Source organism: Seriola aureovittata, chromosome 16 (assembly GCF_021018895.1).
Source record: "Seriola aureovittata isolate HTS-2021-v1 ecotype China chromosome 16, ASM2101889v1, whole genome shotgun sequence".
NCBI classification, from domain to species: Eukaryota; Metazoa; Chordata; class Actinopteri; order Carangiformes; family Carangidae; genus Seriola; species Seriola aureovittata.
In genome coordinates this window covers 1,981,006-1,997,601 of record NC_079379.1, presented here as the reverse complement: position 1 = coordinate 1,997,601, position 16,596 = coordinate 1,981,006, and the positions used below count along the sequence as shown (strand labels likewise).

Below are 16,596 nucleotides of genomic sequence, written 5' to 3'. Positions count from 1 at the left end.
TGATGTTGACGTTTTAGTGATTTAGTAGAATTTAGCCTGTTCCTGGGTTATTGTCCAGATAGATGCATCAGTAACCTTTTTTACAAGTAAGACAAAGAAACTATTTGATCCAGAACCATCCGGTTCAGCATCCACTGCCTAATACTGTATTTATTTTAGCATATTCATATCTATCATTACTAATTATTATACACACACAACAGACCTAAAATGTTTGAATATAAAAAACTTTTACAATCCAAACTAATTGTCTATATATATATATGCCTATCACATTTTTGTCTGAATCAGGACCAGAATTCCAGTCCAGTCCTCCCCAGTGATGGACCAGCACCTGCCTTTTCTTCTGCATCTGGGCTAATCAATCAACAACCTCGAGGATCTTACACATTATACCTTTAAATCAAAGTGAATGACTCAAGTTATGTGTCAAGATTAATTAGGTTCAGTTGTGGGATAAAGATGAACTGACCTCAGAGTCTCCAGTCTACAGTCTGGACTCTCCAGAAAACCACACAGATCCTTCACTCCTGAATTGTGCAGGTAGTTGTCACTCAGGTCCAGGTCTCTCAGATGGGAGGGGTTGGACTCCAGAGCTGAGGCCAGAGAAGCACAGCTGATCTCTGACAAACTGCAGTCCCTCAACCTGAATAAAGAATAAAAGATGTAAGTTTAGGAGACAAAGTTCCTGTTTGAAAGCGTTCAGTGTTTCATCATCTGTTCAGAGCTGAAGAAAGTTTAGAAATAGAAGTTTAGAAAATGTAAACTCAAACACCTGAACCAACAGGATGCAGGTTAAAAACAGACAAATACAAACTGTGGTATCTTGAGGTGCTGATGTGAAGAAGTGATCACCGCTGACACGTCTTTACTTGCAATCAAAAAGAAGTTTATTTACAAGAAAGAAACAGTGTCACAAATGCCGAATCCTGGAGCATCTCTGCCAATGTGAGATCTCCTCTTTTCCTTCTCACAAACCCCTCTATTTATCTGTCTTATCCCATCTTTGGGATGTACACTTTTTCCAATGAGAAGAAGTCTTCACCCTAATGGTAAACCAAATCTAATATACAGGTATCTGGTCTCTGGACTTTTGACCTTTAAGGTCAGCACAAAACCCCCACATCCTGGGTCACTTATATCGTAGGAAACAGGAAACTAATGGTTAAGCAAATTTGTCCCCTAATGCACTTTCCTTAACCTCAACTTATAATGGATGGTTCAAGGAAACCTTTGACAAAGCCTTAGTTTTCACCCTTCCTTAACTTATCAATAAAACTTACATTAAAGAAGAACATACAACAGTTTAGAATGTTTAAGTAAAAAGAAATGAAGTGGATCATATACTACAAAACAGTGGAAATAGCTCTCATTAATATTAATGACAACATGCTGCTGCTTCAACAAAGACGTAGTGACTCCACTTCTAAAACTCTGCCAGCTCCACCAGCGGCTCCATCTATACAAACCCATGTTTTGCAGCCACATTAATTAGGGATTTTACTAAAGATCCTCAAGTTTTCAAAGACAATAAACATGTCAGACTGAACCCTGGAGAAAGGTCAACAAATGTAAATAAATATATGTTAAATTCACTACTTGATGGAACGACAGAGACACAGACACCTGGTGACTCACTTCAAATATTTAACATGGTAAAACGAAGAGTATTTAAATTGATGAAAGAACCTGTTGCTAGGGCAACTTGGGTTTGAATATTTGAGTCACCATAAACATTAAAGAGCCTTACGAAAGTGTTGGAACCATCAGCTATTGATTATAGATTTGTTATATCTGAAAGATTTAATGTGTTTCTGTTGTTGGGACTCTAGTACATTCAAGGTTCTGGAGACCACATGCTCTTTGTTCTACAGAAAATAGAACTCACTTCCCCACAGTTCCTCACTGTTCTCATCTGGGGATGACCCTCCCCAAGGGACGACACTGACCAATGAGGGTTGGTCAGTGTGTGACACGTGACCCCCCAGGGTGTCACCAGACAAAACCAGATCTCCTTCACTGTTCCCTCTCTTCCCTCTCAGCTCTTCAAGGAGCAACAAGGCTCCCAGCACCAGGTCAGCACAAGGCTACCTGGAGCAACAGCTCTCTTGTCTGCATGCTCACAGCACACTGCAACACTCTTCTCCTCAACAGCAGTGACCTGCTTAGGATTAAATGAGAGCGAACCAAGTTCTCTTCAGAGTCAGTGGCCACAACACAAGGCCAGCCAGCTGATTTTCCAAGCAACAGGAGCCACAGCTGAGTTAGCATGGAACAGCTAACTGTGAGAAGAACAAAGGAGAAAACAGCAGAAGCCACACAGCCCCATACAAACACACACACACACACACACACACACACACACACACACACACACACACACCTGTATATACTAGATTAGACATGGTATTTTACTCTGTCCTATTGAGAATAAACGTCTTTAAGTATAACTACTGGTGTGTTTAATGTTGCACAAGTGTGAATATTACAAACTTCAACTTTAACTTTTAAAAAGTCATGAGAGTCACTGGACTAAAACCACAGAAGATGAGAACAGACTTTACCATGAAGATCCTCAGTGTGGATGAGTGTAATATCAGCCTTATGTCTGAGGTTACTGTCAACACAACTTTCACATTACATTTATCTCAGCACAATAATAAAACATGGAGTCGGACCTCTGAGTCTCCAGTCTACAGTCTGGACTCTGAGCTGAAAATAAAAAATCATTCTCAGTCTGAGACAAGAACAACTGGAAACATGCGATAACAACTATTTAAAATGGCATTCATTCATTAAATTAAAGTGAATGATTCAAGTTATGAGTCAAGATTAATTATGTTCAGTTGTGGGACAAAGATATAAGATCTACAACAGAAACAGTCAGTGAACTGACCTCAGAGTCTCCAGTCTACAGTCTGGACTCTCCAGAAAACCACACAGATCCTTCACTCCTGAATCCTGCAGGTTGTTGTAGCTCAGGTCCAGGTGTCTCAGATGGGAGGGGTTGGACTTCAGAGCTGAGGCCAGAGGAGAACAGCTGTTCTCTGACAAACTGCAGCGACTCAATCTGAATTATGAATAAAAGATGTAGATAAAATCATTGCTAATCAATCAGATATGTGCTAATCAATGATCTTTAACCTAAAATGAATAGAGGGACTTTGTTCTTCTGTTATTGTGGATCCTCATAATGTCAGCCTTCTACAGTCATCATCCAAATGTCAGCACAACATTCATACACCTTTTCATGTCAACACAAATTCATCACAGGCTGCTGACCTCAGAACAGTCTGTCAATATAGAATCAATATCTGATCAGACATGTTGGACTAAAAACTGACTACAGCACTTTTATTCATGACTGAACTGGATCACAGTTTAAAGATCCAGTCCTGATCCAGTAAAAAGGTCTTGCTTGGGCCTGGTCTCAGGAAATCCAAATGTAAACACATATTAAAGTAAACACAAACTGTTTTCATCCCAAATTACAGATAATTTAATGAAAACTTTGGAAAATTTTCATTTTATTTGTTGGTGCTTTGAAAACAGCTGAGGAAACTTCACAATACAAGATTAACACATCACAGTGAATGATTCAAGTTATGTGTCAATATTAATTAGGTTCAGTTGTGGGACAAAGATGAACTGACCTCAGAGTCTCCAGTCTACAGTCTGGACTCTCCAGAAAACCACACAGATCCTTCACTCCTGAATCCTGCAGGCTGTTGTAGCTCAGGTCCAGGTCTCTCAGATGGGAGGGGTTGGACTTCAGAGCAGAGACCAGAGGAGAACAGCTGATCTCTGACAACCAGCAGTGACTCGATCTAAATACAGAATAAAAGATGTAGATAAAATCATTGCTAATCAAAATCTAAACACATTAAACTGAACACAAACTGTTTTCATCCCAAATTACAAATGATTTAATGCAAACTTTGGAAAATGTTCATTTTATTTGTTGGTGCTTTGAAAACAGCTGAGGGAAACTTCACAATACAAGATTTACACTTAACGGACTGAACCTTATAAAACCAACACACTTATACACACACACACACACACACACACACACACTGGGCATTTTCTACAGTGTATATAAAACATGAGTCCTCTGATTGAGAGAAACATGAGTGTCTGAGTTCTGAAGGTTGAACTGAAGTGAACAGACATTATTCATGACAACTGAGTGAAATGAGTTGAAACTGAAGAATCATTCTCAGTCTGAGAGAAGAACAACTGGAAACATGAGAAAACAACTATTTAAAATGTCATTCATTCATTACATCAAAGTGAATGATTCAAGTTATGTGTCAAGATTAATTAGGCTCAGTTGTGGGACAAAGATGAACTGACCTCAGAGTCTCCAGTCTACAGTCTGGACTCTCCAGAAAAACACACAGCTCCTTCACTCCTGAATCCTGCAGGTTGTTGTAGCTCAGGTCCAGGTGTCTCAGATGGGAGGGGTTGGACTTCAGAGCAGAGACAAGAGAAGCACAGCTGATCTCTGACAAACAGCAGCCCTCTAATCTGAATAAAGAATAAAAGATATAGATAAAATCATTGATAATCAATCAGATATGTCCTAATCAATGATTTCTAGTCTAAAATAAATAGAGGGACTTTGTCCTTCTGTTATTGTGGATCATCATAATGTCAGCCTTCTACAGTCATCATCCAAATGTCAGCACAACATTCATACACCTCTTCATGTCAACACAGATTCATCACACGCTGCTGACCTCAGAACAGTCTGTCAATATAGAATCAATATCTGATCAGACATGTTGGACTAAGAACTGACTACAACACTTTTATTCCACTTTTGTGCATGGATTCGTGTGAATGGGGAAAATGGGTTTTGTATTATTTTCCCTCACATATGAACAATGCCATTAGTGTTATCGTTGGCCTGTTAAGTCAACATAGGTGTGGAAATGAGCTTTTTGTTGTTATTATTTTCATTCCACAGTTAGGTTTTAATTGGGGGGGGGGGTTGACGACAGCGCAGAGAGAGGAGATGTCATGGTTTGCCATGGTGGACATTTCATGTTCGAATTTAGCATTCTTTGCCTCGTATTTCCTGTTTTATTTTGATACTCACCTCTTGTCTCGTTTCAGGTACTTTACTTCCTCCTGTGTGATTACCTGCCCTGCCCTAATGTGTTGCACCTGTGTCTCATTGTCTCCCCTCCTCCTGAGTATTTAGTCTCTGTGCTCCCCTTTGTCTGTGTCCGTTCGTCTGTTCATGTCCACGGTGTTACCTGTCCTTGTTACCTCAAGCTTCCGGTTCCTGCTCTAATTGTCCTCGGTGTCTGCTTTTGTTGTCCCCTGTGTCTCCGGTTGTGGTTCTTGTGTGCCCTCGTGCTTCGGTTTCCTGTTCTGTTGGTTTGCCTGTCTTTCCCTATTTTGCCTGTTTGGATTTTGAGTTTTTGTAAGTAGTTACTTTTTGTCATTAAACTATTTTCCACCTACTCCCTTGTGTTTTCGGCTACATTACAGTCCAGCCTTACCCCTACCTTGACAGAACGAACGGACTAAAGAAATGGACCCAGCAGTCTACGCCAGTTTCAAGGCTTTTTTGAGGTCCCTGAGCCGTCTCCTTTTAGGGGAACCCGGTCAGCGTTCCCTGGGAGGTATCTAGGGGTGGGAGCCCCTGGTTCCCAGTTCACCGGTTCCCCAAGCAGCCTCAGCCCCAGAACTCCAGCTTCCAGCCACAGTCCCAGGTCTCCAGCTTCCAGTTAGTTTTTGTCATTAAACCATTTACTCCCTTGTGTTTTCGGCTGCATTTGGGTCCAGCCTTACCCCTACCTCAACAGGAGAACGCAGACCAGCTATGGAGGGGGCTTCCAGTGGACTTTAAAGAGGATACCATTCTGTGGATTACACATTGTGGAACTTCACTGGAATACTGCAAGACCTTTTCCATGAAACACTGTGGTGAGATTGTGTGGGTTCTTGTATTTTGAACTGCAGCATCTTATAGGTGTAAATCAAAGTGAATGATTCAAGTTATGAGTCAATATTAATAAGGTTCAGTTTTGGGACAAATATATAAGCTCTACAACAGAAACAGTCAGTGAACTGACCTCAGAGTCTCCAGTCTGCAGTCTGGACTCTCCAGAAAACCGAACAGCTCCTTCACTCCTGAATCCTGCAGGTTGTTGATACTCAGGTCCAGGTTTCTCAGAAGGGACGGGTTGGACTTCAGAGCAGAGACCAAAGGCGCACAGCTGATCTCTGATAAACCACAGCCCTCTAATCTGAATTATGAATAAAAGATGTAGATAAAATCATTGATAATCAATCAGATATGTCCCAATAATTGGTCTTAGTCTAAAACGAATAGAGGAACTTTGTCCTTCTGTTATTGTGGATCATCATAATGTCAGCCTTCTACAGTCATCATCCAAATGTCAGCACAACATTCATACACCTCTTCATGTCAACACAAATTCATCATATGCTGCTGACCTCAGTACGACATGTTGGACTAAAGTGCTCGGTGTCAATCTACCGCTGGTGTTACAGCAGATTCTGTGACCTACAGCAACAACCAGTTCACCATCAAGTAGAGTTCAGAGCCTCCTACTGTAAAACATCAGAGATTTATTTAGCTCATATTCACTGAATGAGAAGGTATAGTTAATATTATTTTCAATGTGCTGTTTTTACCTGTGCAGGTGCACAAGTAAAAACAGCACAAAGCATTACCTAGCCTGCTAAGATAATTAGCATGTTAATTAGTGCAGTAACAGTGTACTAAGCTAATCAGCAGACTGCCTGAACCTCCATGAACCAAACAACATTCACCTCATCTTGGAAATCCTCCAAACCAACCAGCTGGATGGGGTGTCGAATGTAAAAATTTTGTCACAATTTTTTAGCTGATATATTTTGAATATTTAGCTCACTTTCCTGACATTTTGCTCATTTTCCTCTCATTTGAGACAGAAATTCATGTAAATTTGCATATAGATTTAAATTTAACATGTAGATTTAGATTTAACATTTAGATTTAGATTTAATATTTAGATTTAACATTTAACTTTTAGACTTAAGATTCATACAATTTACAATTAAATATAACATGATGTTTTACATGGATTTCTGGGAAGTCTGCAGCACAGTTCTCATGGCCCTTCTTGTACTGGACCATGAAGTCAAAAGGCTGCTGTGCGAGGAACCACCTGGTGATCCTGGCGTTGGTGTCCTTCACGTTTGCCAAACAGGTCAAGGAACGATGATCCGTTTCAGGGGCGAACTTCCTCCCCAGTAGTTAGTGCTTCAATGAGTCTAGCGCCCACTTGATGGCCAGACACTCCTTCTCAACCACTGAAATACGTACTTCATGCTTCAGAAGCTTCCTGCTGATGTATGCAATGGGTTGGAGGCTGCCTGGTTCCCTCTGCAGCAACGCTGCTCCAATGCCCACATCAGATGCATCGGTCTGGACAGTGAAAGGCTTTTCAAAGTCTGCGCTCTTCAGGATGGGTTCAGTGCATAGCAACCCCTTCAATCTCTGGAAGGCCTCTTCACATTCTGCTGTCCACTGAACCTTGTCAGGTTGGTTTTTCCTGGTGAGGTTGGTAAGGGGGACTGCCAGGGTGGAAAATGTTAAATGAAACGACCATACCACCCCACGAGACCAAGGAAAGACCTCACCTGAGACTTCGTAGTATGCCTCTCTGCATTCTTGATGGTTTCCACTTTCCCCACTCCCAGACACAGCACCCTGTTCCCCAGCACAAAACCCAGGTACTGAGTCTCCATCTTGGCCACGGAGCACTTATCCGGAAGAATGGTGAGTCTGGCCCCCCTGATCCTGAGCAAAACGTCCTGGAGGTGACGAAGGTGGTCTTCCCAGCAGCTGCTGTAGACCACGATGTCATCCAGGTATGCTGCTGCAAAGGACTCTTTTCCTGCTAAGACCTTGTCCATCAGCAGGTGGAATGTAGCTGGTGCTCCATGGAGGCCGAAAGGGAGGACAGTGAACTGAAAGTGGTCAAAAGGGGTTCTGGAGGCAGTGATCTCTCTGCTCTCTGGGGTGAGGGGAAGTCGAGCTTACTTACTCTATTCACTTTCCTGAAGTCCAAACAGAACCTCAAGGTGCCATCCTTTTTGGGACCTAAGATGATGGGGCTACTCCATTCACTGGATGAAGATTCTATAACCCCCATCTCCCTCATCACTTCCAGCTCCTTCTTCAGTACCGACAATAGGTGCTCTGGAACCCTGTAGACCCAGGGGTATCCAGGAAAAGGTGGAGAGGTGAAGAAGCTCCCCCCTCTTCTCCTCAGGCAGGTGTTCCAGGTCCAGTTGCGTCTCTGGCTCTGGGTCAGGCAAGAACTGCTCTGCTGGCTCCTCTTTGTCCCTCACTGCCATGATAAAAAAGTGTTTGAGCTGCTGGTGGTGTGGAGGCGGGACAAGGGTGCCACTTCTTGAGCATATTAATGTGGATGGTCTGGTTGGGCTGTTTCCGGTAAGGCATGTGGATCTGGTATGTTACAGGACCCATCTTCTGCATTGAGACTCAATGCTGTGCTACGCAGCAACCGGCGGGAGGAGCAATGTTGCGCTATGCAGCACCCGGTATAAATGGGTTAAGGAAGCTGATAGTGGAGTTTTTCTGTGCCTCACTGAAACAGTCTGAAAGAGTGGGATCATCATGTTGCTGCTTTGCAAGGTCACTGGGGAAAACATTGACAGCTAGCTCTGGAGCCTCAGGTTCCTGTTCTGGCTGATCTGCTGCCTGCATCATATACTGTATTACTCCACTTGCTGTCTGCACCTATCCCATCTCTGTTCCTTCAAGATGGCGACTTTCAACTGATCCTACTCTGCATAGTGAACTCATTGTCATGTTCAAGAAACCAGTTTGAGATGATTTGAGCTTTGTGACATTGCACCTTATCCTGCTGGAAGGAGCAATCAGAAGATCGGTACACTGTGGTTCTAAAGGGATGACATGGTCAGCAACAATACTCAGGTAGACTGTGGCGTTTAAACAATGTTCAATTGGTACTAAGGGGCCCAAAGTGTGCCAAGAACATATTCTCCACACCATTACACTACCACCACCAATCTGAACTGTTGATACAAGGCAGGATGGATCCATGCTTTCATGCTGTTTACACTAAATTCTGACCCGACCATCCGAATGTCTCAGCAGAAATCGAGATTCATCAGACCAGGCAACATTTTTCCAATCTTTAATTGTCTGATTTTGGGGAGCCCGGGCAAATTGTAGCCTCAGTTTCCTGTTCTTAGCTGACAAAAGTGGCACCTGGTGAGGTCTTCTGCTGCTGTAGCCCATCTGCTTCAAGGTTCCACGTGTTCTCGTGTGCTCCTCTGCATAACTCGGTTGTAACAAGTGGTTATTTGATTTGCTGTTGCCTTTCTATCAGCCCCAACCAGTCTGACCATTTTCCTCCCACCTCTGGCATCAACAAGGCCTTTTCGCTCAGAGAACTGCCGCTCACTCTCTTTTTCTGACCATTCTCTGTAAACCCTAGAGATGGTTGTTTGTGAAAATCCCAGTAGATCAGCAGTTCTGAAATACTCAGACCAGCCCAACTGGCACCAACAACCATGCCATGTTCAAAGTCACTTAAATCACCTTTCTTCCCCATTCTGATGCTCGATTTGGACTGCAGCAGATTGTCTTGACCATGTCTGCATGCCTAAATGCACTGAGTTGCTGCCATGTGATTGGCCTATTAGATATTTAATGAGCAGTTGAACAGGTGTACCTAATAAAGTGAGTGCATGTACATATATACATGCTTCCATGTCCCAGCTGAGTTTCTTCTTCTCTACACTTTCCCAAGTCAGCCACTGGCCCTGCTTTAATTTGGTTTGTGTTGCAGTCTGAAGGTCGGTTTCTTCAGATGATTCTGCAGTGCAGACATGAACAGAACAACAGCTTCAATATGTGTTGGTTGAAGAGAGCTGCAGCTTTGGTCATGTTCAAATCAGAAAAAGCAGAAGATCTTTGAGATGTTTGATTCTCATCAACTTTCTAATTTCAAAATCAAACTATGTAAATTCTCTGCTGCTCTGGTTCACAAACACTACGACTGCTCTCACTTTCCTTCTTTTGGTAGTTATTACATCATAGAGTCATTTTTCTTCACTGAATGATTTTTCAAAATCCTCACACAGAAATCCTGATAATGTACCAACCAATGACAGACTGAAACTTGAAAGATTTTGATTGAATATATACAAAAACTACAACAGCTCAAGTCAGTGAACTGACCTCAGAGTCTCCAATCTACAGTTTGGACTCTCCAGTCCAGCAGACAGAATCTTAACTCCTGAATTCTTCAGGTTGTTTACACTCAGGTCCAGGTCTATCAGATGGGAGGGACTGGACTTCAGAGCTGAGGCCACAACGTCACAGTGAGTCTCTGAGAGTCCACAGTCAGCAAGTCTGTGATAAGAGAAAATATAAAATGTGTTAGAATAAAATCAGACAATTTGTAATAAAAATACAGCCAATGCATATGATGACATGATAATGTGATGAACATCTGCTTTTCACATCCATGGTTCAGCTCATCTCTTTTTTAGTAATTAAACCTCTTTTGTTTTTTTCAGTATACAAACATTCATTCATTCAGTCACTGATACGCTCTTTTGACTTCCACTGTCTTAACACTATTCTGCTTCATGTTATTTTATTTTTTAAGTAATTTTTTCAGGCTTTTTATTCTTTTATTATAGTAGCAGTGAGAGAGACACAGGAAAGTTGGGGAGAGAGAGAGAGAGGATGACACACACCAAAGGGCCATGCTTTTGACTCCAACCCAGGGCACCGCTGCAAGGGCCGAGCCCCAATAGTGCGCACTCGAGCAAGTGACCCACTGAAGTGCCCCTGCTTCCTGTTATTAAGGCCAGTTTCACCCAGGAACACACCTTTGAGGGCAGATTAACTCTCATTGGCAACATACCCAATATGCATAATGTTGGATTCACACTGAGATCTGTCTCTAGTATGTTATTAATACAATTAACTATGTCTAACCAGAATTTATGCACCATTTCACATTTGTATTTCAAATAAGACAGTATGCCCTGATTTTGTTGCATCTCCTATATTTATCATCGTTCCCAAGAGAGAGATTTTTGATGGAGTCCAATAATTGTATTCAGGAATCTTTAAAAAAATCAAATACAACTCTGAGTCTTGCCACATCCAGAAATACTCGGATGACACACCTATTGTGGTGCGTATCAGGAATGGGCAAGAAGAGGAGTACAGGGATCTAACAATGGCCTTCAGTGAATGGAGCAACAAGAACTGCCTCCTTCTGAACACCTTCAAGACCAATGAGATGGTCATTGACTTTCGGAGGTCTAGGCTCACCCTTCAGCCAGTTAACATTCGAGGGAAGGACATTGAGGAGGTCTTGACTTTTACAAATGTGATGACTTGTGCAGTGGTTACACTATGTTTTATCACGAACCTGTTCAGCTAAACTTTCACACTCATTTCAATGTACAGTAGCACCTTTAATTTGAGCAGACTGTTTTTGTCTCATCCATCCATCCATTTTCTTCCGCTTACCCTCTAGTAGGGTCGCGGGGCTGGAGCCTATCCCAGCATCTTTTCAGGTGAGAGGCGGGGTACGCCCTGGACAGGTCGCCAGTCCATCGCAGGGCAAACACATAGAGACAGACAACCATTCACACTCACAGCCACACCTATGGTCAATTTAGAGTATCCGATTAGCCTATTCCCCATTTTGCATGTCTTTGGACTGTGGGAGGAAGCCGGAGTACCCGGAGAGAACCCACACTGGCACGTGGAGAACATGCAAACTCCACACAGAAAGATCCCACGGCCGAGCCGGGACTCGAACCCGGAACCTTCTTGCTGTGAGGTGACAGCGCTAACCACTGCACCACCATGCAGCCGTTTTTGTCTCATATTATTAAAAAAAAAAATTCAGAACAGGACTAGAATTGATTGAAATGACAAGACATGGAGACAGGACAAAACCCCAACTTGACCTCACCGCGTGACATTAGACTTACATACACAAAGCTTTCATTTTAGCTCTCTTCCAGAGAGAAGAGGACAAAAGAGCAGTGTGAGCATTAATGATGAATAGAAAATAAATATATGGTGGTTAATAGTGACTGGCGGCCACAAATAAATCAAAGTATGGGAAATTATTCTTTGACTTAAAATACTGATATTGATGCATTTTCAAAGTCGACGTGCAATTTTTTCAATGCAAAACTAAGAATAATGAGAAAAAATGAAAACTGAATTTGACTAAACTACTCATCTAAACCACTGATCAATAATTATAATGATCATGTCTGGACTCACCGAGCCTTTCTGCAGTTCCTCACAGCTGGGATCAGTCTCCGTCGTCCCTCCTTTGATGTGTTGAACTTCTCCAGGTTCAACTCATCCAGAACCTCCTCTGAAATCTGCAGCATGTAGGCCAGAGCTGAGCAGTGGATCTCAGAGAGTCTCTTCTCTGATTTGTTCTCTGAATTCACGAACTCTTGGATCTCCTGATGAACTGAGTGGTCGTTCATCTCCGTCAAACAGTGGAAGATGTTGATGCTTCTGTCAGGAGAGATTTTGTCACTGTTCATCTCCTTCAGGTTGTTGATGGCTCTCTGGATGATTTCTGGACTGTTCTCTGTCCGACCCAGCAGACCTCCCAAGAGTCTCTGGTTGGACTCCAGAGAGAGGCCGTGAAGGAAGCGAACAAACAGGTCCAGGTGACCATTTTCACTTTTGAGGGATTTCTCTGTGGCTGCCATCAGAAAGACATCCAGAGATGGATGATCATTTCCAAACATCTCAGAAAACTTTAAAAAAGACTTTGGGGTTAAGTCCCTGTATTTGTAGTCTTCTGTCAGGAAGTTCTTCAGGACCCCTGTGTTCGTGTTGGTGTTAGTGTTGTAATAATCAGAGTCTTCTCCCAGGAAGTTCTTCAGGACTTCTGTCTTCCTTTTGTTGTAACAGTGGAACATGTAGACTGCAGCCAGAAACTCCTGAACGCTCAGATGAACAAAGCAGTAGACTGGTTTCTGGAAGATCACACACTCTCTTTTGAAAAGCTCAGTGCAAAGTCCTGAGTACACCGAGGCCTCTGTGACATCAAGACCACACTGCTCCAGGTCTTCTTGGTAGAACATGATGTTTCCTTTCTCCAGCTGTTCAAACGCCAGCCTCCCCAGCTTCAGAAGAACTTCCCTGTCAGCCTCCATCAGCTCCTGTGGACTCGTCTCATGTCCCTTATCATACTTGTGCTTCTTTCTCTTTGTCTGAACCAGCAGGAAGTGTGAGAACAGGTCGGTCAGGGTCTTGGGCAGCTCCTCTCCTCCTCTCTGGTCTGTGGTCAACATGTGCTCCAGAACTGTAGCAGTGATCCAGCAGAAGACTGGGACTTGACACATGATGCGGAGGCTCCTGGATGTCTTGACATGTGAGATGATTCTGCTGGACAGATCTTCATCACTGGATCTCCTCCTGAAGTACTCCTCTTTCTGAGCGTCAGTGAAGCCTCGTACTTCTGTTACCCTGTCAACACATCTGGGAGGGATCTGATTGGCCGCTGCAGGCCTGGAAGTTATCCAGACGAGAGCCGAGGGAAGCATATTCCCCCTGATGAGGTTTATCAGCAGCACGTTGACTGATGACTCCTGTGTGACATCAGACACAACCTCCCTGTTATTGAAATCCAGTGACAGTCTGCTTTCATCCAGGCCGTCAAAGATGAACAGAACGTTACAGACAGCGAGCTGCTCTGCTGTGACCTTCTGTAATGTTGGATGGAAAACATGAAGCAGCCTGAGAAGACTGTACTGCTGATCTCTGATCAGGTTCAGCTCCCTGAACGAAAGCAGAACCAGCAGACTGACATCTTGGTTCTCCAAACCCTCTGCCCAGTCCAGAGAGAACTTCTGCACTGAGAAGGTTTTTCCAATCCCAGCGACGCCGTTCGTCATAACCACTCTGATGGGTCTCTGTCGGTTATGTAAGGCTTCAGAGATGTCGTGTCTCTGTTGGTCAGGTAAGGCCTTAAAGATGTCGTGGCACCTGATTGGAGCGTCATGGAGGGTCTCCATCTTGGAAGCTGTCTCCAGCTGCCTCACCTCATGTTGGGTATTAACCTCTTCACTCTGTCCCTCTGTGATGTAGAGCTCAGTGTAGATCCTGTTGAGGAGGGTTCCACTTCCTCTTCCATCAGTTCCTTCAGTCACACGCTGACATCTGCTCTTCAGACTGATCTTATGTTGATCTAAAACCTCCTGCAGACCACCATCTGCTGAAGGAGAAGAGACAATGTCAGACTGAAGAAAGAGAATCTGAGAATCTGATGAATGAATTTCATCAACTCCAGAAAAGCTAAAGACAACAAAGAAAATATTTTTTTAATGTTGTGGTATTTATAATCATCTTAAATGTCAATGTTGTGTGATAGAACAAATGACTGTATAAAACAACAGGTCCTGGTTTCAGAAATGATGACATCAGCACACAGATGATCAGTCTCACTTTGTTCAGTGCTGGTCTGACTGGCTGTCTGCAGTCCAGGTCTCGTTCTGGGTCTTTGTCCACACTGGGGACAGGAGGAGTCTCCTGCAGAACCAGACTGGTCCCAGTATGTGGTGAAGCACGGTCTGCAGAACCAGTGTCCACAGCTGGTAGAGACCGGATCCTTCAGGACCCCCTGACACAGAGCACAGCAGGACAGCTGCTCCTCCATGGACACAGCTTCTCTTCTCTCTGTGAAGACATTTCTTTATCACTAACACGTCACAGTCACAGGTTGACATCTCTGTTCTGATTAGTTGCCAACCTCAAGAGGGCGGGCCTTCAGTAACATGAGCCAGCCTAAGGGAGGACACAGGAGGAGGAGAGAGAGAACGTAGAGGAAAACAAGTAGAGAGTGACGAACTGAATGAAAACCTGACTGATATTAAACAGTCAGGTTTAATATCAGTCATCAGGGCATTAAGACTAGCAATAATTTCCAAAGATTAAAGTCAGGCTAAGGATAAACATTTTTCTCTTTTATGAACATGTGATGTAAGATCGGCTGCCTCTCTTCTGCGTTGCTGCTGCTGCAGCTCTATCTCTCTACATAGAGGTGTGTACAGACTGGGCATTTAATTAGGATCTTGGTAGGTTTTGAACAGAGCTTGGCTAGCTGTTTACACCTGCTTGCAGTATTTATGCTAAGCTAGGCTAACCACATACTGACTCCAGCTCTGTGCTGTTAGTTTGAAGAACTAGAACTATTGCTACAGATCTTTCTGTAGCATCTTTGCACATCACAGAAAAATAATCAGGTGTAGAACACATGCTAACAACATTATGCCCTTCACAAAAAAAAAAAAAGAAAAAAGATTTGCTTTAATCAAAAACATCTGAATCTCTCTATGCTGCTTTAAAACCCCGCTTTTACCACGACAGCACTGCCTTTGGTATCATGCTCATGTAAGTATGCGATGGTCATACAAGTGTCTGATGGCAGTAAATATCGCTGATGATGGCGGTCACGTAATTGCAGCTTGCTTCAGCCTGTCGGGGATAATAAGCCTACTTGATACAGATGAGCTGTAATCAACAGCAGAATGAAAATTGACCATGGTGAAAAAAGGATACGCAACATTTGCACATAAACTAAATCAAATGTAATTAGTGACTTCTTTAAATCTCATCATTTCACAAGACACAAGCGGAATCAGCAGTCAGTATTAATACACTGATATGTCAACAGAACCAGGAACAACTTGTTTTCTGTGACACTACGGAGGAAGTGTTACAGTGACAGTTTGTAGGTTCACAGGTCTGTAGCAAGTCTCTTACGGTGTGTCTGAGGGTCCAGGTTCAGTACTGAGTTCTGGAGGATCAAGATCTTTGGACTGGTCATTCTTCACAGACAGACTGGTGGATCCTGTAGACTCTGCTCTGTCCTCCTCGTCCTCCACCCAATCACTCATCTTCAGGACCTCAGTCAGTCTGAGACACACACACACACACATACACACACACACAGTATACAGTATAATAAACTCCACCTGGTCAGTTTTCATGTGTATTATTCAGCTCATCACAATGTTGAGTCAAACTGTTGATTCTGACTGAGAGAACAGGAAGTACCACACTTCATGTTGTTCCCTTTTCTCTCAGTGTCTTAGTGTGGACAGAAGCTCACTAAGACTCTTCTTCCCGCCATAGTTCACAGGGAGAAACTGACTCAGACACTTTGACAGTAAAATAATAATAATGTTGTGTTAACACTTACCTGCCTCACCCTTCAAGTTCCCTCTTCCTGCTCTGTCCAGGTAAAATGGAGTCTGAACTCTGATCTGACTGAACACCTTCAGTTTGAGTCCCCCCCACCCCACCCTTCGCTGCATTTACAGGAAATCACATGACTGGCCACCAATGGCTGTGGTGGAAAAGTCTAAATAATCTCCTCTCTAACTGCTTCTCATCAACCTATGTGCAAAACATCATGAGTTGAAAGAAAGATGTGAAGGAGAGTTCAATAAGAACCTGACTGCACTTACACTAGGATTGTTTTTAATAAACTAGACTAAACTTTAGCACAT

At 43.1% G+C, this 16,596-nt stretch overlaps 1 protein-coding gene across 3 annotated transcripts in view; it reads right to left on the bottom strand.

The window, feature by feature from the left end:
• The window catches only part of LOC130184307 (NACHT, LRR and PYD domains-containing protein 12-like), a 33,679-nt gene extending 17,300 nt beyond the window's left edge, over positions 1 to 16,379 (bottom strand). For 2 of the 3 annotated variants that reach the window (XM_056400239.1, XM_056400241.1), the window contains exons 1-10: positions 16,287 to 16,379; positions 15,848 to 16,000; positions 14,531 to 14,761; positions 12,344 to 14,300; positions 10,262 to 10,435; positions 6,090 to 6,263; positions 4,357 to 4,530; positions 3,654 to 3,827; positions 2,897 to 3,070; positions 473 to 646 (exon numbers count right to left, since the gene is read on the bottom strand). In XM_056400239.1, the coding sequence (XP_056256214.1) occupies positions 473 to 646; positions 2,897 to 3,070; positions 3,654 to 3,827; positions 4,357 to 4,530; positions 6,090 to 6,263; positions 10,262 to 10,435; positions 12,344 to 14,300; positions 14,531 to 14,761; positions 15,848 to 15,911 (3,296 nt within the window). In that variant the 5' untranslated portion in view covers positions 15,912 to 16,000; positions 16,287 to 16,379. The remainder of the gene's footprint in view (positions 1 to 472; positions 647 to 2,896; positions 3,071 to 3,653; positions 3,828 to 4,356; positions 4,531 to 6,089; positions 6,264 to 10,261; positions 10,436 to 12,343; positions 14,301 to 14,530; positions 14,762 to 15,847; positions 16,001 to 16,286) is intronic. The other variant, XM_056400240.1, reaches the window with a different exon arrangement.
• Between the last annotated feature and the right edge of the window lie 217 nt (positions 16,380 to 16,596).